The 25,264-nt window shown below is 43.2% G+C and overlaps 1 protein-coding gene across 10 annotated transcripts in view; it reads right to left on the bottom strand.

Moving 5' to 3' along the window:
* ARHGEF3 (Rho guanine nucleotide exchange factor 3) overlaps positions 1–25,264 on the bottom strand; it is a 337,446-nt gene that overhangs the window by 76,656 nt on the left and 235,526 nt on the right. Inside the window, exon 1 of one of the 10 annotated variants that reach the window (XM_007521180.3) lies at positions 6,215–6,459. The exons of 8 other annotated variants lie outside the window; for them this stretch is intronic. In XM_007521180.3, coding sequence (XP_007521242.1) covers positions 6,215–6,310 — 96 coding nt within the window. In that variant the 5' untranslated portion in view covers positions 6,311–6,459. Of the gene's footprint in view, positions 1–6,214; positions 6,460–25,264 lie in introns of those variants that run through there. One more of the 10 variants, XM_060203103.1, reaches the window with a different exon arrangement.

Here is a 25,264-nt window from a genome sequence, read left to right as displayed (position 1 = left end):
ATGACTAATTGCAGAACTAATGGTGTCACCTCCACAGAGCTGAGTGTGCGGAATATTGCCAAAGACTAGCTCCTCAGGCTTGAAAAACACAGGGCGGAAGTCACCACAGCTCTTCCAAATAGAGGTTTGCATACCCCACTTCTGTGGACCACAGCCATTCTGTGAAGTGGGCTGCCAGAGCACTGACTAATGGGGGGGGGGGTCTCCTGCCCAAACACTCAAGAAAAGATGGGCTACTGCCCATGAGGCAATCTGCTCTAGTAGGCAGTTCAGCCTTCATGTGTAAAGTGGAAAGGAGACCAGTGATTTAGTCATTTCAAGGCAACATGATGTGGTCAGGAAAATATAGACTTCAGGGGAGGAACGGGAGTGTGAATCTTGGCTCCTCCACCAAGTAGCTCAGCCATCATGGAAATGCCACTACTCGGCTTTGAACCTCAGTTTCTTGTACAAAGGGGAGAAATTGTAGCAGCCTTATAGGACTGTTGTGGGGTGGCTTAAGGACCTACACTAAAGAAGATTACTGCAATAGTATACTGTTGTGCACAAAACCACATTTGAGATATTAGAACAGTGGTCATGTTTCTTAAAATTGTTTTAGGGGGTTGGGGAGATAGTATAATGGTTATGTAAAAGTCATTTCTGACTGAGGCTTTGAAGTCCTAGGCTCAATTGCCAGCACCACCATAAGCTAGAGCTGAGAGGTGCTTTGGTCTCACTTTGTTTCATTCTCTCATTAAAATAAATAAGTAAAATGTTTTAAAAAATAAACATCAGAATGTCTACTCTAGCCATTATTATTAACAAAATTGTTTTAGTTTGAGATGTAGCAGTCTTCATATTTACTGGGGAAAAAAAAAAAAAATATATATATATATATATCCTCCAGGGCTATTGCTGGGGCTCGGTGCCTGCACTCTGAATCCACTGCTCCTGTAGGCCATTTTTCCCATTTTTGTTGTCCTTGTTGTTGTTATTGCCTGTTGTTGTTGGATAGTACAGACAGAAATCGAAAGAGGAGGGGAAGACAGAGAGGGGGAGAGAAAGATAGACACCTGTAGACATGCTTCACCGCTTGTGAAATGACCTCCCTGCAGGTAGGGAGCTGGCGGCTCGAATGGAAATTCTTGAGCCATGTGTGCTTAACCCACTGCACCACCATGAGGCCCCTGATATTTACTGAATATTTACTACATGTGTCAAAGCACTGTGCTAAAACCCTGCAGGAGAATCATCTCATCGACTATCACTAATGTCCCAGAAGTAGAGTTATCACCACCCCTATTTTATCAGAAGAAACCAGGGTTGAGAGACGCACAGTAGCTTATCCAAGGCCACACTACTAGCAGATGGTGAATATGTCATTGGCACAGGCAGTCTTATTCTAGCAAATCCTGAAATGCACATGTGTAAAGTTAACATCTTTTCTTCTAAGAAGCCTGCTCCTAGTTGACAGCCATCCAGGAATCCCAAAATATTTTCCCATCTGAGCAAGCTTTGAAATCGTTGCTGGACGATAGGAGCCAGATCTTAGTGGGTAACTCTGTGAAGCTTCTCACTCAGAAGGATAGGAAGTCACAGACATTCCTGGAGTCTGTTTATTTAGTCAGCTGAAGAAATTCCAGGATTCTAAATTTCAATGTCTTAAAACCATTTCCATGCAATTGGTTATCTACACAGACAGTTCAATCCTGTCTGATACAACTTCCAAGAAATCTACAGATTACTGGACGCCAGTTGGCACGTGAGTTTCCCAGCCTAGGTGCCTACACTTCCCAGATACACACGTGGACTGACTAGATCACCAACAAGGTTAGCCTGAGAGGTTCCTCCTCAGTTACAAAAAGGACTTAAGATGAAACATTTGTGAACCACCAGATTTTTATTTATTTTATTTTTTCTTTATCAGAGCACTGCTCAGTTCTGGCTTATAGTAGTACTGGGAACTGAACCTGTGACATTTGGAGCCTCAGGGACTAACGTCTTTTTGCATAGCCATTATGCTATCTCCCTAGCCTGCTCAAAACATTTAAAAGATAATATTTCCAAGTGTTTTATATGTCTCTTACATTCTACACCTCTCCCCCCACACCTTTTCCCTCACAAAGGTCAACACCCTCAGATGCTACAAAGTACACCGATGTTAAATGCTGGACTACATCCATCAGGAAACCTGGCATGGAATCTTGGCTCACTTACTGGTTTTCTCCAAGGTTCTCCACAAGGCACTGCCTCTCAGTGTCTTTATCCATAAAGTGAGAAGAATAATGCAGGTTTTATATTAACCCTATTACAAAGGAGATAGCCACAAAACACCACTAACTGAATCTGGCCACATACTGGTGACCTCTAAGACAGTGAATCTTAAAACCAACAGTAAGCTGCCTGTGAAACTGTCAAATACATTCTTAGAAAGAAAAGACACACCATTTTATATTTTCACTAAAAATGAAATGTACCCTAAATTCTTAAAACCATCTCACCAAGCTTTAGCTTCCTTAGCCAACATATCCACTCACATGGACCATCTCTAAATGCACACCCCAACACAGGGAAATACTGACTTTTGATTTTCAATCAGTCTAACTGCTCACTAATCTCATCAACTTCCTTTTTAGTGACATGATTAGGTGGTCAGAGCACCTGATGTGCTTAGAAAGATTAGTCCCTCCTAGAACAAGGAGTATTCAATAATAAAACAAATTAAGCAAAGTGCCATTAGTAATCAGAAGAAATATATTTAATGATGCTCACATGATTACCTGTTTCTTTGTAAACTAAGATGGATTAAGCTCCTTAGATTATATGGTTATAATCAGACAAAGGGATATAGCTGGTTATAAATATTAAAATTAAATATTTGCTACTAACTCCTGTATTCATGTTTTAAAAACTGGGAAATGTTATGCATGTAAAAATTATTGTATTTACTGTCAACTATAAAACATTAATCCCCCCAAAAATAAAAGAAAAAAAAAGGAAAAACAGATTAAGAACCATTAACAAGGTAATATCATAATCCATCTATCAACAGAAAATATTGAAAACAGAGAGTCAGGCAGTAGTGTAGCAGGTTAAGTGCACATGGTGCAAAGCTCAAGGACTGGCATAAGGATCCTGGTTTGAGCCCCTGGCTCCCCACCTGCAGGGGAGTCATTTCACAAGCGTGAAGCAGGTCTGCAGGTGTCTATCTTTCTCTCCCCTTCTCTGTCTTCCCCTCCTCTTTCAATTTTTCTCTGTCCTATCCAACAGCAATGACATCAATAATGACTACAACAATAGAACAAGGGCAACAAAAAAGGAAATAAATAAATAAATATAAAAAAATAAAAAAAGAAAGAAAATACTGAAAAAAATACTTAAAAGAAAATAAACTTCATTAGTTATTTTCATGAGACAAACCAGAGTACTGCTCATATGGTGGTGCCAGGTGTTGAACCTGGGTTGTCTAGAGCTGCAGACATGTAAACTTTGTGCTCTAACAGGCTAGCTATCTCCCCAGACCTAGAAGAAAATAAATTTCAAAATTGTATATATATTTTTTCTTGCACAGGATGCTATCAGTGAAATAAAAAATTAAAAGCACTTAAGTCTCATTTAAGATCATCAGAGTACCTGAGTCCTTCAGATGCATAATGTTCCTTTGGAAATAATTCAGAGAAAAATTCTCATTTTATCATGTGCTTTTAAGAGACTATTTACTGGTGCACTTCACTATTCAGTGTATGGTACTGAATTCATATCAAAATTCATATCAAATTCATCGCTCTTCTCTACAGGTCTTACCCTAAGTGGATTTCCTCAAAATACTTGCAACTACAAAAACAAATACTAGGGTGTACTTGTTTACTCAGCCCTGCGCTAACTGTCCCCCTCCCAGCAAATTTCAAAGGAACAGAATTTTCTCTGAATTATTTCCAAAGGAACATTATGCATCTAAAGGACTCAGGTACTCTGCTTGCCTTTCAAGGTCAAAAACAGATGTAAGTAAGTCAGTTATTTTCATTATAATTCCATCATTCTTTTAGCAAAAAAAAAAAAAAAAATTTCTTAAACTCACTTCCATAGGAAAAAAAATTACTTTCAAAGAAATTAATGGGTACTACCTAGCTTATAAGAAACTGTATAACCATGTTTTTCATAACATACTTTCTTTTTTTTTTAAGCCCTTACAAATACTGGTGACACCTACTGGAAGAAAATATTTAGCTAGCTGCTTAAGGAGAAGTGAGGCCTGCGTGGCTAAGCTGTCATCTGTGCTGGTAATGAAATCAGAACATGATCTTCTAAACTTATTTAGATTTCCTTTTCTAACAATGTCTATGACCATCATTACCAGGAAGTACTATCTCTCCTAGGTCAGTGAAACTAGGGGATGCACAACCCTGTATGTCTCTGCTTCACTATGCATAGAACATAAGGGAAACATCTACTTTGGTTTAAATACAAACATGTACACACATCCTCAATAGTGAAACTTAAAAATATTGGTATTTGCCAACTATTTCCAGTTTTGCCTCCCTGCCCCCATCTTTACTCTCACAGCAAGATAGCCCCATAAAAGAAAGGTCAGTCACATTTTCATTATCTGAAACTAGTTAGTAATGTGGAAAATGCACATCTGATATTTGATGATATATTCCTTTCATCACAATTGCAACATACACATATACTTGTATTCTAGCTGTAAGAATAATGAAAGCTTAAGCAGATGAGCTTTACCTCAGTGTTAGGCAAACAATACAGAAAAGACTGTGATAACAGGAAGGAATTCATTAAAATCCATCTCTATTTTTCTTTGTTGACCCACTTCAGTATTAATTAAAATGGACTATGTTTTGTTTCTTGCCAAAGAAATTTGAGGGGGTGCTAGCTTCACTGTAACTACTGGGGGGGGGGGAGTGATTATATCCATTTCAAGACTGAACAACTAGAATTCTATTAAGGCACTGTCCTGTCAAAACTTAAATAAGAACCCAAGTACAACTAGGGCCATTCCACTTCCATAGCTGGTGAGAACAAAAACCCTTTGTGAAAATATACAACTGAGTTGAAGGGGAAAACTGTTGAGGAACTACTGTTCAGCTTATAGGAAGTTGATTACAACCAGCACTTGGAGTCTTGTCAGCTTGGAGCAGGTTTTTTTGCCCCTGATCTTTGATATTGGCCCCCGGGACATGCAAAATTTATCAAGACAAGTGCACACAGCTGATGGTACTCAAGGTGGGTAGAAGCCCCAAGCAAACATCAACAGGGCCGGATGTATACCTGCCTCCAGTCTATTCCACAAAGTGGTATGTGGGGGGATGTCCTCCCCATACACTCATGAGCAGCTACCATGAGCCGAGTCCTGTGGGTTCCATTACCACTCGGCCACAGCAAAGTGAGTGAAAGTAGTGGGATTCCCTAAAGCTCTCAGAGAGAATGAAGTGTTCTCTCCTCCATTTGAACCCAGCCTTTAAATCCAGTGAATCCTTCTGCCAGGGATATAAAACACAGGAGGAAAAGACAGACTAAATTTAAGCCAGGAGAATCCCTCAAGGCACAGCAGAGTTCCCAGAAAGAATGTTTCCAAAGTGCATGACAACTTCCCAGCACCCTCAAAGGAGTTTAATTCATTTTCAGGAGCCATCGGGAAGGCACATTACTGAGCCCCAGATCCCCAACTTTATGACACCCTCCCCCACACACAGGTGACTAAGAGGTGCTGTGTCCTGTCTTTGCTGCCAAACAGCTGTGAGGCCAAGCTTGACAGATGAACTATCCTAAAGGGTCCCCCAGAACTTCCTCCTCCTCCCACAGCCCAGGCAAGAGGAAGCCCATGCTCAAAGGGGAGCTCTTTCCTGACATCTGGGCCTGCTGATACGGCCCAAGAAAGTTCCTTTGCAGAGTCTAGACAGAAGATAGACCTTCTGAGAGCCCTATAAGCAGGGAGGAGGGGACTGGAGGGAGTTGCTCCCTGGCCAAGAGGAAGAGGGACAGGAATAGGGACAAGGACAGCCAGGTGACTCCGAGCTGGATTCACAGAGAGGGACAGGAAGGGAAGCAGAGAGACAGGAGGGAGTGTGTGAAAGTGGAAGAAGAGAGAGAGAGAGGCACAGATAGGATGAGGCATGTGGATGGAGAGGCAGTGACACAGAAAGGGCAGAGAGAGAGAGATGGAGAAAGACAGACAGGACGGACGGACCCGGACAGGTCCCGGTGGAGGTTCTACCTCGGTGTCCTTGGCTGGGTTGCTAGTTGGGGGCACCTCCAGGCTGCAGTTCGCCCTCTTGACCGTGAGGTAGAAGGGGTAATCCTTAGCCACCATGGCGGCTGCCGGGCCTGCCTTTTGGGATGTCACCGCTGACCTGAGGCGACTAGAAAATTCGCAAGAGAAAGGGCGCCCCAGCTCCACGGTGCCGGGCGGCGACACAGAGACTGACAGCAGGATTCTAGCACAGCCCAGACCGGCCCCGAGCTCAGGCTGAAAGGGAGGCGGGGGCGCTGCTGGACACGCCCACGGGGCGGAGAGACCACGCCCCTACAGGGAGGGTCCGGCCATCGCTGCAGGAGATTTCTGCGGGCGGTGGATTCCTGGCTCCAGATCCTCCCCTAAAGGCGCGAGGTTGCTGGGCCAGTGTCAGCCCCACTAGGGTCCCCTAACTATCCCTGGTGGAAGAAAGCGGTTAGAGCAGAGCCAGGGCAAAGTCTGGCGGCTGGTGGAGAGTAGACCTGGACAAACAGAGGGACGCAGCCTGGAGAGAAAGCTAGAGACTGAAAAGTTCAGATTATATTAAGAAGGGGCGGTATTATTATTTTTTAAAGATACTTTATGTTATTTTATCTATTACCAGAGCACTGCTCAGCTTTGGCTTATAGTGGTGTGGGATTGAACCTGGAACCTCAGAGCCTCAGGCATGAGTTTTTTGTTGTTTTTTTTTTTTGATAAATATGAGAGAGAAACAGAGACAGAGAGAGACAGAGAGATTCAGAGAGAGGGAGAAAGCGCACGCTGGGGAGATAGCATAATTGCTATGCAAAAAGACTTTAATGCCTGAGGCTCTGAGTCCCAGGTTCAATCCCCAACACCACCATAAACCATAATCGAACAGTGTTGTGGTCTTTCTTTCTCTGAATATTTCTCATTGTATCTCATTAATATAAATAAAATATGCAAAAAAGATTTACTTGAGAGAGAAAGCATTGCTTAGCTCTGGCTTTGGGGGTATGAGGAATTGAACTTTGCACTTCGAAATCTCAGGCATGCAAGTCTTCATGCATAACCATTGTACTATCCCCCTTGCCTGAAGAGGCCATATTCTGCATGCAAAGCCTGTCACCTTGCGGATTACTTCCAGCCCTTACCTCTGAACCCAACTATGAAGTTTGAAAAGGGTGATGAGAGGCTGCCAGCCACTCAGAAGGGGAACCTGACAGGTTAAGGTCATGAACTGGCTCTACCAGGCTTTCTAGAGTAACACATTTATAAATGTCCAATAGGTAGCTCTAAGGGCATTTGCTGCAACTCAGTCTGGGATGGTGAAAAAGAAAACAAAACATACCATAATATTGGTCAGAGACTTCTGGAATAACCCCTACTTACTATGAAACACTATTTAGTGGTCCGGGAGATGGCGCAGTGATAAAGCTTTGGACTCTCAAACATGAAGTCTCATGTTCAATCCCCAGCAGCACATGTGCCAGAGTGATGTCTGGTTCTTTCTCTGTCTTCCTATCTTTCTCATAAATAAATAAAATCTATATTAAAAAAAACACTATTTAGCAGTACTAAGGATAAAGATGGATCTGTGGAAAAGACTTCTAATGCATTAAGATTTGGTAAAATAATAGTAATAGTAATAATAATTGTAGTGGCCCAGGAAGAGTGCAGGGCTTGTAAACTGAGGTGCTGAGCTCATCTGCAGCGCTACATGTACCAGTAATTCTGTTTCTCTTTCCTTGACAAACCTTTTAAAACATAATTGCAGGTAAGTTTGGGATGCATTGGATCGACCTTCTTGTGGTGCATCCCGTGAGTACCCAACCCATTCATTGGGGAAACTGACGATCCTTCCTAGCCGACTGAATCCACATGGATCCCAGTCACTTTCAAAGCCAGCAACAAGCAGCTCCTGACAGCTTTCAACCTGACCTGTTGACTGGCTACGGAAGAAGGGCAAACGCTAGAAGAAGAAGGTAAGTATGGCATAATAGTATTTGTATTAAAAATGCATCTACATAAGGTAGCTGATCCTGTAGAGCACACATGTGGCCATGTGGAAGGATCGAAATTTGAGCTCTGGGGAACCACATGGGGAACTACAGGGGAGAAGCTCCCGGAGGTGTGGAGCAATGCTGTAATGTTTCTCCTTTTCTCTCTCCTCTCACTTTAGAGAAGAAAAAAAAAAGGCCACTGGGAGTGGTGGAGTCATGCAAGTACTGAGATCCAGTGATAACTCTGGTAGAAAAAAGTAAAGAAAAGAAAAGAATACCATGTGTTTTCTGTAGAGACACATGGAGTTAAATAGCAATGAAAATGATTTGGATAACAGAAAACTCTTAAAATCCCCCAATGGGATTAAGAAGAGCTAGTCAGTGCCGAGGGGGCACCTATGATTGAAGGATTAAAGATAATGGACAAAGAAGACTTTAAATATACAGATGATGCTCTAAAAAATATTGCTTAGGGGTCTGGGTAGTAGCACACTGGGTTAAGAGCACATAGTATGAAGCCAGGGGGAAAAATGGCCTCCAGGAGTAGTGGATTCGTAGTGCAGGCACTGAGTCCCAGTGACACCCCTGGAGGCAAAAATAAATAAATATTAAAATAAAAAATAAAAATATATAGTATTATATGAGAAATTAGATACTGATTTTTCATATGTTAAAATTATTATTGTTATAAAGTTATTTTGTAGATCCTACCACTGAATCCTTCCCTCCCCACCTCCATATCAGTCATGGTCACAGCAAGTGGTGGTCTGGGGACCTGTTGTTTCGACATTTTAGGTGTGCAAACAATAGTGCGAATGGAATCATCTAGTGTTGTTTCAGGGCACACTCATTCCAGCTGAGGCCAGAGTCCATCAACTCCCCCTTTGCTTTTCAGTCCCAGCTGCCCCTAAATCCACCCTGTTTCTTGCCTGGTTATTGCAGACAAAGTGTCTGTAGAAGGATGGAGAATGTGGCCCAGTTTGGCCAGCCTCACTGCTATCACACCTGTAACAAAGGCTGTGGAATGAGTGGTTTCCAACTGAAACTGAAGAGCCCACTTGACATTCGTCCCTTACAAGTACACTCTAAAGCAAGGAGAAGGAGAGAAGAAGGTAGAAGAACTTTGGGGTGGGAAAGAGTACCTAGGGGCCACTGATTTTCCCCACATGTATACCCGAACACTACTTTGTCCTTTGAGCTGAGGCTATGCTGAAAGGGCGCTTATTCAGAGGTCTGCCTGCTGAGCTGGGAGGGAGAACAGGGGATGGTCATCTCTGAGATTATCCAACCAGAGCAGACCTCCATAAATTCTGTAGTCCAAGCAGGGTCAGCAGGGGGTGACAGACCTGACTCAGGACTCTCCTGGGTGTGCCAGGATGTGAGCTCAGCTAATCCTTGTACTCGGAGCTATTCCCCATTCCCTTTCTTTCCATGCTCTTCTGGCTTCTAAAGGCCTACCATCAGTGACCCCTGGGAAGATAGTTTTGAGCCCAGGGGTGCTCTCTGGACTTCATCCTCCTTTGGGAAGTGTGGTTCCAGCATTTGGCTCTGGAAAACTCCAATAGCAGGAGACTTGGTGGCCCACTGTGGGGCCTGGGGGCTGAGCTGGAAGGGGAATGAATCACAAATCCAGAGCAGTGACAAATAGACCCTAAGGAAGGCAGGGAACCTTAACCTCAAGTTGGTCCTTTAACCTCAAACTGCTGTTGATCAAAGAACAGTCAATGGTTCATAAGAAGATGGCAATATTTATTTATTGATTGACTGATTGATTGATGTTGCCTTTCCTCAAAAGATTTGGAATTATAAAAATCTCGATACATAACTGTATAACACATGTGCTGCAAACTTTGATCTTTCCCACTATATAGGACAAAGAGAAAGACAGGTGTTTTGTTAAAATTCAGTAACAGTGGCCTGAGAGGTGGTGTAGTGTTTGACAAAATGTTGGACTCTCAAGCATGAGTTCCTGAGTTCAGTCCGGCATTGCATGTGCCAGAATGATGCTTTGGTTCTCCCTCTCTCTCATAAACTAATAAATAAATAAGTCTTAAAAAATATAAGAAAATTCAGTAACAACTTAAGTAGTTAAAAAATAAAGAAAAAATAGGAAAAAAATAAAGATAGCATAGCCCTAAAACAAGGAGAAAGGAAAGATGGGTATATGAAGCTCCCCTGGGTGGTCTGATGCATTCAAACTTCTCATACATAGCATGAATGTCCCATCATCATGAATAAGATTCTGGTGTTTAAAGACTCATATTTTTGGTATAATGAGACCCGTAAACTCAAGCTAGCAATTTTGGATTTACCCAAGCCATGTATGTGGCCCTTGAGACATTTAAAGGCTTTTAAAGGATATTTTTGGCCTTGTACAATTTCCACCTTGTATCCAGACTTCAGAACCACCTCCGTGTACCATGCACTGATCTACCATTAGCAGATTTGGGGTTTGGGCAATTTGCCCAAGATTCTGACTAGGGTGCCTGTGACCAAAGACGACTGTCAGAAAGCAGCTGCTCTCCAGGAGGGTTCCCAAGCAAACCTTGAGGCTGGTGTCACAGTTGTGGAAAGCAATATTGGTATTGTATTGGTGCCCAGCTGAGTGGCCTCCCAGCAGCATCTAGTCCCTATCCTGCCGTGTGTGTGTGTGTGTGTGTGTGTGTGTGTGTGTGTGTGTATGTGTGTTTATGGGCTTAGGAACAACACTGCCCTCACAGTCAGCTCCACTCAAAGCAGCAGCACAAAGTGCCTTTCAGAACTTGCCTTTGGCACAACCCGCTCTAATCCCATAAAATGCTTCACAGCCAGAAGCCTAGAGATGAGGATAAAGAAGGCTGTTCTGTGCTTTCAGGAGCTATGCCAAGTTCAGGATTTATGTTCCTGCCCAGGCCTAAGAGGGCCTGTTGGTGCCACTGGTGAAGTGCTATCCCCCCACCCCCCACAACCCCCACCAAGTGTACCACCGGCTCTGAGGTCTGGTTAGACTTCCTAGGAGTCTAACCCAGGCATGGCTGAGAGACCATCAACCAAACCCTCAGATTCCACAGATTCTGACTTTCAGATTTCAGATTGTGACTGTGAACAGAACAGGCCCAGCCTGGAGCTGAAACTTCAGAAATTAAAGGGGTTGTGACTAACTTTTCAGTCAGTGGGACAGTGCTTTCTCTTGCTAGCATTATACTCACCATCAGGTTTAGTGAGTGCCTTTTTTTAAGATAGCATAGCACCCCGGTTCCATGGCTGCCAGTTCTTAGCAACATTGCCCCGCCAGATATTCGTCGGGATGCGGCATCATCTAAGTTCATTTCCCACGTCTATGCTCGACCGGACCTGCCAATATACGCGGATATCTTCGCCCACCCTGTTCAACGCTTGACGTCTCGTCATCCACTCTGGTCTCCTACGCCTACACTGAACTTCTCTGTTCCAGACTCTTGGAAACAGAGTTGGCAGTCAGCTGAGGTAAAGAACAAACACCTCATCACAGACCCCTGCAAGCGTCAACCCGGCTTTGACCTAGCACGTTATGATTGGGCCCTCCTCAATCGCTATCGAACAGGCCATGGCTGGTGCGCCGCTATGTTCTATCGCTGGGGAGCCAGAGATGACCCGAACTGCCCCTGTGGCTACAGACAGACTATGACCCACATAGTCAACGACTGCCACCTCTCCAGATTCAAAGGAGGTCTCGAAACCTTACATCAGGCTCAACCTGACGCTGTTGACTGGCTACGGAAGAAGGGCAAATGCTAGAAGAAGAATACTGAAACTTCAATGAGGTGAGGGCTGGGCTAAAACCTGGATGGTGCACATAGCAAAGCAGTGCACTATCCAAGTGAGCTCTTTTGCTGGCCCCTGGGTGCTTTTTTTTTGTCTCCAGGGTTATAGTTGGGGCTCGGTGCTTGCATTATGAATCCACTGCTCCTGGTGGCCATTTTTTTTTTTTTTTTCAATAGGACAAATGAGAGAAAAGGGGAAGATAGAGAGGGGGAAGAGAAAGACAGACAACTGCAGATCTGCTTCACCATTTGTGAAGCAATCCCCCCTGCAGGTGGGGAGCTGGTGACTCAAACTGGGATCCTTACGCAGGTCCTTGTGCCACTCATTTATTCATTGGCTATGTGAAAAGTGCTTACTGTAGATCAGGCATTTGAGTTGATGCATTTCTCCCCACCTTCTTCACCTATTCCTGAACCTCTATGACAGGTACGACTGCATTTAAAACATGACCTTTGAACTGTAACCTCTGCAGTAAGCTCATCTGCAGAATGAACTCAGTGGCAGTGACTGAACTCCCAAGGTCTGTCCTTCAAATATATGTATGTACTCCAACTGCTTCCTTGGCATCTAGAGCCATCTTTTCTACTCCTGGTAATCTGATGTGGTCAAGTAGGTCCAAGGTGGATATACTTATACAAACACCTCTTCCCCTCCCTTTCCACCTAGTTGAGCTCCCTCTCCTCTCTGCAACTTCAGTCTTGGTGGGTAGAAAGGTGGGGAGAGGGGAAGGGCTAAAAGCCTAAAGAAGTTCTAACAGTAAATTCTGAGGGCCCAGGACTGTGGTTTCCTGCCAGACAGGTAGAATGGCTCAGATGAAATACTGATGACAGTTAAAAATCACACCAGTGTTGTTTGTCTACCCCTGCCTGAGAATACATGCACAGGGTCTTCAGGTAGATTGATGAAAATACATTCCTGGCTTTTCTAAAACTGGGAGGCTTTACTTTCCTGTATTTCCTTAAAAATCTCATTTTCAAAACTAAGTCTGAAAAACCAGTTAAGTGACAGAATCTGTCTCTTTCTCCCAGGATTACCCTAATCCTGGATTATTAGCTATAGTGCAAAAACCATGGCAATTTTCATATTTAAAAAAATAGCATTTGCTGGGGGCCAGGCGGTAGCACAACAGGTTAAGCGCACTTGGTGCAAAGCACAAGAACGGGTGTCAGAATCCCAGTTGGAGCCCCAGCCTCACCACCTGTAGGGGTGTTGCTTCAAAGGTGGTGAAGCAGGTCGTCTATCTTCCTCTCCCCCTCTGTGTCTTCCACTCCTCTCTCCATTTCTCTCTGTCCTATCCAACAACAATGGCAGCAATAACAACAATAAACAACAAGGGCAACAAAAGGGAAAAAATAGCCTCCAGGAGCCGTGGATTTGTAGTGCAGCCACCGAGCCCCAGCAATAACCCTGGAGGCAAAAACAAACAAACAAATAAGTAAAGCATTTTCCCCGTTATATCACAGACAGGTGCATGCCATGGCCTCTGGTTCATTTGAGCAGAGATTCTAAATTGAGTGGTAGTGATAATACCCCATGCCAAGGAATATTTGACAATGTTTAGGTCTATTTTTGATAGTGTGTGGTGGGGTGCTATCGACATCTAATGGTAGAGGGTAGGGATACTGGCTACACACACAGTCCCAACACACAATAGAGAATTAGTAGACTTAAAATGCCAACAATATCACTGAGAGAGCAGAGCTAAAATATGACATCAGAGTTAAGATAATCTGTTGGGTTTTGATAGTTATTTTTCTGACCAGAACATTGCTCACCTCTGGCTTATGGTGGTGCTGGGGATTGAATCTATTGTTTTCTATGAACTACAAACTCAGCAACCAAAATATTATTATTGCATCAAGCGAAGCAGCCATAGACTGTAATGCATGCAATCCAGAGAGGTCAAAGTGTGTGTGCGTGTGTACATGTGTGTGCATCAGGACTTGAAAATCTACATATTTAAGGAAGTTAAAACTTTAGGAAATTCAGGAAAGTAACTTCAGAGACCACCTGCAAAGAAATATACCAAGAAGCTTATCAAATCCATGCCCCTGGGCCCTATTTGGGCTCACTGAATTGGAATCCTTAGAAGTAGAACCCAGAAGTTTGAATTTGTGATAAGCATCCTCAAAAAGCATTGTTTTGAAAACATAGGGTTGTGCATATCAGAATCATCAGCAAGACCCAAACTGAACCTGGGTCCCTCCATTCCAGAAATACTCTGGGCTCTTGAAGCCAGTGGTTCTTGGTGGGGTGAGGGTGGGGGTAGGGGGGATAATGAGCTCAGTGCTAGTAGCACTGAACAGAGTGGGTCTAAGAACTGCTTGTTTGCTCATCCAGCACCAAGGAATTAGGTATTTCATGCTGGGAAGCTTGTTATATACATAAGAGTCTACCAGTCATACAGTGAACAATATGCAAGTCCACACATTCTGTCAACTAACCCACCCACCAGGAGATGTGTTTTGACTCCTCCACTCCTTGACAATCTGAATTCCAACAAAAAACATGCTTATCTTTATAGCCAGGGGCCATCACTGCATTAATTTTTTAAAATTAGATATAGCAGTAAAAAAAAATGGAAAATGAATAGTTGAGAAACTGATTTGAAAAGGACCCTCCTATCCTACAGTTTTGTTAATGTCTCCTTTTTTAAATAAATAAATTAATTAATTAAAAAAAAAAGAAAAGTACCTGAGGTGGAGGGCCAGGTGGTGGCACACCCAATAGGTGTGCCACACACACTAGCTACCATGTATAAAGACTCTGGTTCAAGTCCCCAGTCTATACTTGCAGAGAGAAAGTTCACAAGTGCTAGAGCAATGCTGCATGTGCTCCTTCTTCTCCTTCGTCTTCTCCTTCTCCTTCTCCTTCTTCCCCTTCCACTTCCCCTTCTTTAAAAAAAAAAAAGTAGCTGCCAGGAAGGGTGAAGCTGTGCAAGCACCAAGTCCCAGAGATAATCCTGGCCCTCCCCCCAAAAAAAAGGAAGGAAAGAAAGAAGGAAAGGAAACAGAGAGGAAAAGGTAAGAAAAAGAGGAAAGGACAACCTGGGGTAGTGGCTAGAGGAGAAGATATCTTATGTAGACAACCTGAAATTACAGAATGAATTCAATCAGCAGCAAACAGGATCTCCTGATAAATATATGTCTTGTTCATTTGGTGGGGGTGAAGGAGGACCCATTGGGTGAATACTTTACATGCCACAAGTTGTGGTCTTGACAACACTGCAGAGGGTTAGAGGTGTGCTTTGGGTAAGAGTGCTTTGGGAAGTGGTAGCTGAGTTATGGAGTATCTGCTATATCTGAAGTGTGTCCATTTCATATTCAGAACCAAGCTCAGCAAATATAGGTATCGACATGCCCACAATTCTCACTGAACCCAAAGCCTTAGCAATGGAAGCTTGAATAAAATATAAGTCTTTAGTTATCACTGCATGACCATCTAGCACATCAGTAGATGGTTTCCTTGTTGATTCTTCTCACACAAGGTTGTCCTTGATCCCCAGACTAAGGGAATCTTTGCCCCAAAGCACTGAGTGTCTTTCTTTCTCCAGTACTCACCCTACTCATATATCTTCAACAGAGAGAGAAAACTGCAAGGCCACAGGGATGATCACTACAATGGGCTCTATCTCCTTTTATCACACTGGCACATGGCAGCAGGATCCATTTGTGAAAATGAATATGAAATTGCAATGGTACTACTTACTAACTGAAGAATATGCCACGAAGGGGGGTAAATTCAGAGAAGTTTTGCAACCTGGAACATACACTATTTAAAACTTCTGAGGTGCCAGGTGATGACTCAACAGGTAGAGCACATATCTTACCATGTGTAGAGTTCTGGGTTTGAGCTCAGCAGTACACGGCAGCATCATGTATGACACTAAAAGGCCCTTCATGGGTGGTGGGGCAGTGCTTTGGTGTCTCTCTCTCACATATCTCTATTTCTCCCTCTTTCTCTAGGTGTATAAAATGAAATTAAGTAGTTCAGAGACTGATCTAGGGTTTTGCACATGTATGAGAACTCCATGCATTCCCTGGAAGGTTGATCTGGCTCTCTACTATACATACATATATATATTCCTTTTGTTACTCTTGTTGTTTTTTAAAATTTTCCCTTTTGTTGCCCTTGGTGTTTATTTCCATCATTGTTGTTATTGCTGTCATTGTTGTTGACAGAGAGAAATGGAGAGAAGAGGGGAAAACAGAGAGGGTAGAGAAAGACACCTACAGACCTGCTTCACCACCTGTGAAGTGAACCCCTGCAGGTGGGGAGCCGGGGACTCGAACTGGGATCCTTAGCTGGTACTTGCGTTTCGCGCCATGTGCGTTTAACCGCTGTGCCACTGCCCGGCTCCACCTTGTTGTTTTTTATTGTTGTAATTATTATTGTTGTTGTTGGATAGGACAGAGAGAAATGGAGAGAGGAGGGGAGGACAGTAAGGAGGAGAGAAAGATAGACATCTGCAGACCTGCTTCACCACTTGTGAAGAGATTCCCCCTGCAGGTGGGGAACCAGGGGCTTGAACCGGAATCCTTATGCCGGTTCTTGCACTTTGTGCCACGTGCGCTTAACCGCTGCACTACTGCCTGACTCCCCAGCTCTCTACTTTTAAACTTTTCCCAAAGTCTAAAACTTGCCAAAACTACTTTGAGAGGTGGCATAAGGCTTCAAGGCCTTCTAGAACACTCCTGGGAGCTTTCTATTCCCTCTAGCTTTTCACATATACCTGCCATTCACATTAATCCGTGGACAAGATATACTTGACAGGAAGATGGAAACTGGTGGCAAAGGAATATCAAATATCTTGTTTTCAGACATGCCTTATAATGTGCTCAACTGCCCCATTCCTGTCCACCACAGGTGCTGCCTTCCTGTCCCTTCTTTTGGTTTATGATGCCAATTTAAACAAAGATTTTTGTCCTTCTTTTCAACTTGCTGTGCTAATATCTAATACCACTCATGTAGAAACTTTGTTCACAAGAGTTGGGACCTGGGGAGTGACTTTTAAGACAGAACAAAATTTCCCTGGTATCTCAGTGAGATTAAATATGGTGCTAATCAAAGGTCCCAAGATTATGGAATTACTGACTAGAGGACTATTTTTTTTTTAATAGAAAGAAGCAACTCTGCTGAGTGTTCGCAAAGGGAGAGTCTTTAAATTAGAAAAATTAAAAATTAAAAATCTAAAGGGAAATTCTTGCTTCCCCTACCTGGGCATCCTTACCTGACATTTTACAAGAGGTATTTTGAGAGTTCATTTTGGTTTAGACCCTGTTTATGGTGAACAAGACTCATCTGTGAGGGAGTAGGTGGAGGGGAGGGTGGCAGGCAGGTAAGAGAATTAAAATTGCAAAGTTAACATCCTGTGGCTGTGGCTTCCTTCTTGACCTTTAATAACCCAGAGCTAGCTGCCTGCAAACACAATGCTGCTCTGGTGCCAGGAAAATGCAGTAAGACATCAGTTATACAAGGTAAGCAATGAATAAGTGCCCTGCAGGAACAAAGATGGCTTTTAATATCCCCAAAGTTGGCAGCCATGTGCTTGAAACCTTGGCTCAGAGCACCTAAAATGCACAGGGGAGAGGACCACCTTCTTGAGGATGAAGTCATCTTTCAGAGAAAATAGATGGGAAGGCTGGGCTTTTAGGAATTTAGGGGCTTTTGATCCACACTGTCTTTGCCATAGCAAGTTCCATTTTAATATAGGATAGAGCTCTCTCTCAAGTTGGGGATTTTTTTTTAGGGTAAAATATTTTGTGAACATTTTGGTTATGAAAAGATCTATTTTTTTCCCCTCCTCTGGTCAAAGATATCTTATTTTGTCCTATGGTGTTTTGCAGAAGACCTGAAGCTGCAGTACCTCATTTGGATTCTGCTGTTGTTATGCAATGAAGCTTGGAGTGTCTTGTTACACTTTCTCCCCAAGACGTGTTAAAAGGAAGTGCCCATCACGAACACTCGAAAATAAAAATGAAAATGATGCTGGCAGAGCTCAAAAAAACCAAAAGGATCAGCATTCTGCTTCAGTTTCCTGTTCATACAACTTTAGAAAAAATAAATAAATAACAACCCTCCCATGAAAGGAAAAAGAACAAGTTCACGACAATAGCCTGTTATTTTTTCACTAAACGTCTGCCCCGTGCCACTCTGAAATTAGGTGCCATCACATTTCCTGAGTAATAGGCTCCAAACACCACATCCCTTTCCTCTCTCCAGGGCCTCCACCCCACCTGGCAGCATTCCTGAATCAAGACAGTTTGGGACTTATGTACTGGGCAGAGAGGCCAGCACTCACCCCCTCTACCACCACCACCACCTGTCTAGGGGCAGCCAAACATCTGTGCCAGCTGGAAGCAGGGCTAATGGAGGTTTCCTTCCCCACCAATTAATTCTCATTTCCTAGAGAAACTTCTAGGATGAAAGGTGCAAAGTTACAAAGTGAAGGAAAAAATTACCTATGGACTGCTCCAGTGAACTGAAAATAATTATGAATGTTTTGCCTCGTGACCTTCATTTCTAAGCCGTTTCCCCTGTAAACAGGCTCCACAGTAAAACTCTGTACTCTACAGTGGGGGAGGATGATGGGTTTGTTTGGTGGTGGTAGTGGTGGTGGTGGGCTGCTGCTGTCCTAGCACACATTTTGGGGAGGTATGTAACTGCACTTCTGAGATGACGTGGTCTTGTTAAATAAGATTTTCCCAACAGAAGAAGAACAATAGTAATAAATGAATTATCTTAAAAAAGACTTTGTGGCACACCCAAAGCCCTTCAATTCCTGGGGGAATTTAGGAGACTAGGAAGACTGGATTAAAATACTAAGTTTTTGACTTGCTAACTATATGGTTTGGGACACTTTATTTAACAATGCCACACCTCAGTTTTATCATCTGTGAAATGGAGACATGAAACTCTCAAGGATTTAATGAGATGCAACATAAGGAAAGCTTCACCACATATCCTTTTTTTTTTCTTTTTAAGAATATGCTTATTTTAAGTACATTTGTTTTTGATACAGACAGAGAAATAGAAAATAAAAGGGGAGACAGAGAGGAAGAGAGACACCTGCAGCACAGTTTCACCACTCATGAAGCTTCCCCCCATAGGTGGGGACCGGGGTTTGAAATGAGGTCCTTGCTCACTGCAATGTGTAAAACTCAACCAGGCACACCATCACCTGGCCTCTTTCTTTTTCTCTTTCTTTCTTCCTTTCTTTCTCTCTCTCTTTCTTTCTTTCTTTTTCTCCTTCTTCTTCTTCTTCTTATTTTTTAAGATTTTATTTATCTTTTCATGAGAAAGATAGGAGAGAGAAAAAGAACCAGACATCACTCTGGTACATGTGCTACTGGGGATTGAACTCAGGACCTCATGCTTGAAAGTCCAATGCTTTATCCACTGCACCACCTCCTGGACCACCCCTGGATGTCCTTTTAAACACATAATCCATATTATCATTAACCTCTCTGGAATATGAATCATCTTAACTACTCTGTTCCCTACTGAATTCAAGGGGGAGATGATGGATTTGGGGGCCCTTTTCTACTCTCCTTCCTCACAAGGGAATTAACTCTTTAATTTAAACCTATGAGTTGAAATATTGGTTTGATAAGTGGATACACATGAAAGAAGCAGTAGAGGAAAGAAAAGTCTGACCTTCAGACCTATAGGGATGCAGAGGTCACATAGGCTCCTAAGCTGAATATGGGCTCCAGGTCAGATCAAATCTATGGGGTTTACAGTCAACAATATTTATGCCCCTTTCCCATATTTGGGAGCTACTGTCTTCCCTGATCCAGCTTTCTAGCCCTTCTTCCAGCCAAGACATCATCTCCTCAGATGATAGCTTGGGTCCACCTGCATATCAGATGTCAGGCTCAGGAAAAAAACTAGTATAGTCATGGGCCCTTTATAATATAACTAAAATAGGCCTATTAGCTATCTTCAAAATGGAGATCCCAAATCTTCATCTGCAATACTCCAGCCTTTAGGTTCATGACTAGTCAACAATTTGTTTGGCTTTATATGTTAACTTTTTTCAGCCACCTGGACTTCCCTGGGCAGACGACTCCACCAATGTGTCCTGGAGCCCTGCTTTCCAGAGCTCTGCCCCACTAGGGAAAGACAGAGACTGACTGGGAGTATGGATCGACCTGTCAAAGCCCATGTTCAGCGTGGAAGCAATTACAGAAGCCAGACCTTTCACCTTCTGCACCCCATAATGACCCTGGGTCCATACTCCCAAAGGGATAAAGAATAGGAGAGCTATCAGGGAAGGGAATGGGATACGGAGTTCTGGTGGTGGGAATTGTATGGAGTTGTACCCCTCTTATCCTATGGTTTTGTCAGTGTTTCCTTTTTATAAATAAAAATTAAAAGAAAAAGAAAAAAAGAGTGGCCTGACCTACATCTAAAGGCATGGGATCTGAGCCTGACCTTCCTACTAAGTATGTTATGTGACCTTGGCCAGGTCACTCAATGCAAAGAGGTGTGGCTTCTTGAGCTGTGTAATTGAGCAGTTTAGACAACAATACTTATCTTCTGAGGTTCTAGAAAAACATGTGCCTGACATATATACAACTAATATCTCAGTTTTTCCTATTTTATGTCAGGAAAGGGAATAAAAACAATCCTATCACAGATGACAGTGTCTAAAGCCAACATATTTGGTATAGAAAACTTCCATTTTGGGGCCGGGTGGTGGTGCACCTGGTTGAGCACACATGCTACAATGCGCAAGGACCCAGGTTCAAGCCCCAGGTTCCCACCTGCAGGACCCAGAGTCATTGTGGGGTGCAGAAGGTGGAAGGTCTGGCTTCTGTAATGGCTTCCCCGCTGAACATGGGCCTTGACAGGTTGATCCATACTCCCAGCCTGTGTCTTTCTTTCCCAGGTCATCTGTACAGTGATCCAATGAGGTGAGTATTTTCACAAACAGAAACAGAGAAAAAGAGGTGCAGAGAGTCTGAGCAACCTGCCCAAAGTCACAGAGTTGCACAGTGACAGAGCTGAGGTGCTGCCACCAGGGGTTTCCAGTCATGAAGTGGAATATTAATGATTCACAGGATGTTTCCAGCTTAGCCTGAGTCAGGATTCTGGGTCAAGGTCTATATGATTGAAAGAATATCAAAAGAGAGTCTAGAGACTTGGGTTCAAATCTTAGCCTTGGACTACTCCTACACCAACTGTGGATAAGTCCTGTGACACGTCCTTCTCTCACCAGTTTCCTCTGGTCAATTAACAGTTGAACAGCTACTTAGATCCCTGAATGCTGGAAATCTCAAGGTTTTTGTTTTGTTTTGTTTTATGCCATGGCCTCATGTATGTGTGATTCCACTGCTTTTTTTTTTTTTTTTTTAAGATTTATTTATGAGAAAAATAGGAGGAGAGAGAAAGAACCAGACATCACTCTGGCACATGTGCTGCCGGGGATTGAACTCAGGATCTCACGCTTGAGAGTCCAAAGCATTATCACTGCGCCACCTTGTGGACCACGATTCCACTATTTTTATTACTGTAATGATCCCATGTGGTGCCAGTGTCCAAACCCAGACTTCGTACAGACTTAACCCAGTGAACTATCTCCTGGCTTCAAACTTCGGGTTCTAAAGTCACCCTGGGCATTGTCTTTCATCTAGACAACTGCTGGTTCCATGCTATGCCCCTCCATTGTCCACAAATGGGAACCACCATAATATCTTCAACAGCAATCAAGCAAGTTGCTCAATGTTTCAGAGCCTCAACGCCCTCTTTGGCAATTAGGACATCAGAGTACCTCAAGTGAAGCTGAAGATGAGAAAAAAGCCAAATAAGGGCCTGGCACATAGCTGCAATTTCATACACAGTATTTAGTTTTATCATGCTTCCAAGACACATGGGAACTAAGTCTGGGGGAGAAAAGAATCTGCTCAAGGTTCAGGAATCAGTTATCAGTCAGTCAATCAATCAACCAACCAACTAATCAAAAATATTACTATGAAACAAAAATGTCTATATACTTGTTTCCAAAGCAGAGTACACATTTGCCACATCCTCAGAGAAAAATTCCAGATTATGCTTTCACAAAATACAGTAATGCTGACTGGCTGAGGTTAACATTGGATGAAACAGAAACAGAAAGGAAACATTTTGTGAAACAGGGATGGGTGGAAGTTCACATGTGAGTGTTAAGAAGCTATACCAGGCCTGTGATAAGCATGTGATATATCTTTTCTTACTGAGACCTCAAGGATGTTAAAGAGGGTATACTTCTCTGAGTTTAAGGGTACAGCATAGAAGCTCAGAAGGGTTAAGTCACTTGCTCAAGGTCACAAAGCTACTAAATTTTCAGACTAGAACTTGCTCTGTCTAGAATACTGATGGTGTTTACCTCACAGCTGCACACCTCCCTCAGGAGAAATGCTGCTGACTTCTGTATGCCCCACAGGGCCCATCACTTTGCACAATGTGGATGGGAGCCTTAGTATTCAGGCCCATGTGTAGAGCCAGACAGCCTTCATTTTAGTTCCTGTTTACCTAGAGATTCCTGGAAGCAGGCAGACAAGCCACTGAGCTCTCCTGGATTCTTCTTTGATTAAACAGAATGCACTGGATTTGTTTTTTAATCCAAGTCATGTGGAGCATTAACTGCTTGTATTTTATACCTGGGGGCTAGGAACAGAATTGAGGCCAGGACTCTCTGTTCTGATATTGTGTCTGGGAGGAGGAGTGGAAGATACAGGTGACAAACACAGATCTGGGTGACTCAACTCCCTTTCCTCTGTGAAATCTGACTGCATGCTATGTATTAGGGGAAAAAGAAAGAGGGGGAAGAGAGGGACTTCAGAGAATCATGGGGCCCACGTGGAAGGGGTTCACCTTGAAGGCATGTGTGTATAGTAACTACAGTGTATGCACTCAGATTGTATGCTTAGATGAGGTGGTCTTTTATTGGGAGGTGGAGGTAAGTCAAATAATTTCTCTTCAAATGACCATCACTGTCCCCACTTGCAGGGGTAGGGGGTTGGCTTCACAACATGTGAAGCAGTGTTGCAGGTATCTCTCTCCCCCTCAATTTTTCTCTGTCTCTGAAAGAAGGGAAAGGAAAAGAAAGAGAGAAAGAAAAGGGGGGAAAAGGGTCACTGGGAGTGATGAATTTGTTGTGCAGGCACCAAGCCCTAGCAATAACCCTGTAGTAATAAATAAGTAAATAACCACCAACTCACAAAGCAAGTACTCATTAGACAGTAAGAGTTGAATCCAAAGGAAAATAGACAAGGATCAAACCAAAAGAAGGTATGTGCATCTGTCAAAAATGTTGACAATCTCTTTCCTTTGTTTCCAGTCACCCAGTCCACCATAAGCCATTTTAACCTGGAGATCAATGCTTTCCCATGCGAATGAGAGCCCTTCTCCCAGAGAAGTGACCACAGGTAAAGTTCCCCTGAGCTTTCGTCCCACGCATTTGGAATCCAAACAAAGGCAAACTGTCTGAGAGCTGTAGAATTCTCGTTTTCATTTGTCTTTGCCCAGGGTGATGACAAACATTGTTTCATGAGTTTCCAACTTAGCTTTAGAGCTCAAAGGCTAAAGTCTCTCTACAAGAAAGGGGATAGAAGAAAGGTAAGAGAACAAAGAAATCTAAGGTGTGTGTGTGTGTGTGTGTGTGTGTGTGTGTGTGTGTGTGTGTGTGTATGTGTGTCCTTCAATTTAGCAGCCTTCTCCTCCCAGGAAAGGTGACAATCTCTTTCAGCCCCAGTCAGACTTGTTCAAGTCTTCCTGGCAAATGCCAGGAGAAACAATTATCTCAAGGAGCTCTTTTTATGCTTTCACACTAAAAACAGGATTGAAGAGTAATCCTGGCTCTCCTGATGCCCAGCTAATGCTGGTAACACAAAAAGCAGGTTGGTTGCCCATGAAACACATCTGCATGCCACAAAAAGAGATTGGGTGTCTGGGTGTTCTGTAAATATCTGTAGAATAAATGAGAGTGAGAGAATGAAAATGGCTCAGAGACGTGTACTGAGGGTCATCGACAGGAGTATATCCATCGGCTGGCATTTGGGAAGTTTTGCTTGTCTTTCAACTCTTGTGCAAGCTGAGCCCTTCCCTCTCATAGACTGCCACAAAGAAAGATTGGGTGTCTGGGTGTTCTGTAAATATCTGTAGAATAAATGAGAGTGAGAGAATGAAAAGGGCTCAGAGACATGTACTGAGGGTCATCGACAGGAGTATATCCATCAGCTGGCATTTGGGAAGTTTTGCTTGTCTTTGAACTCTTGTGCAAGCTGAGCCCTTCCCTCTCATAGACTTTTCTGCCTTTTCTGATGTTTTTCAGTCCCTGGATCAAATTTTCCTTGGGAGAAACCTTCCCACATCAACCCTGACCACAGGAGAGTCTTGCCACCACCACTGATAATATCCTGCCAGCTGGCAGTTTTGTGAGAGTACTTAACAGTCTATAGCTTCATAATTGTCCTGATGATCACCCCATCTATTGATAGAACTCCAGGAGGCAAGGTCAGACCTCCCCCTGGGTCCCTGCTTAGGTTCTGAACACAGAGAATGACTTCCAGAATATGAGTGTAAAGGTAACATAATCACTTTTTCCAGTTAGTTCAGTGTTGAGTTAAATTTTCTGCTCTTATACTGCTTGGGTGGGTGAGTGGCAGCAACAAGTTAGGACCTAGTTAGCTGCATTGGATTCTACTCAGAGAAGGACTGGGAAGGCTATAATGTTCCCTCCACATGCCCTGTTAAAATTGAGAATGATACTTCCCAAACCTATTCACCAGTGTGTAGAAATTAGGAAGACAGGAGGGCAAGTCAATTGCACCATGAGAACCCAAGTCCCACACTTAAGACAACTAAACCTGTTTCTCCAACATGGGGTTGGGGGGTGAGGCGGAGTGGGCACAAACTAACAACTATAAGAAACGAGTGGAGTTAGGTTGGGAAGTAGCTCACCTGGTAGGGTACACATGTTACCATGTGCTAGGACCTGGGATTGAGCCCTGGGTGCCACATAGAAATATCACGCAAAATGGTGAAACAGTACTGTGTTGTTTCTCCTTTCTTTTTATTTTTTATTTTCCTCCAAGTTATCATTGGGGCTTAGTTACTACGCTACAACTTCACTGCTCCTGGAGGCTATTTTTTCCCCCTTTTGTTGCCTTTGTTGTTTATCGTTGTTGTTATTGGTGTTGTTGTTGTTGGATAGGACAGAGAGAAATGGAGAGAGGATGGGAAGACAGATGGGGGAGAGAAAGATTGACACCTGCAGACCTGCTTTTGCACAACCACTATG

Source organism: Erinaceus europaeus, chromosome 12 (assembly GCF_950295315.1).
Source record: "Erinaceus europaeus chromosome 12, mEriEur2.1, whole genome shotgun sequence".
Taxonomy (NCBI): domain Eukaryota; kingdom Metazoa; phylum Chordata; class Mammalia; order Eulipotyphla; family Erinaceidae; genus Erinaceus; species Erinaceus europaeus.
The sequence above is the reverse complement of the archived record's forward strand: the minus strand, read 5'-3'. Positions and strand labels throughout refer to the sequence as shown.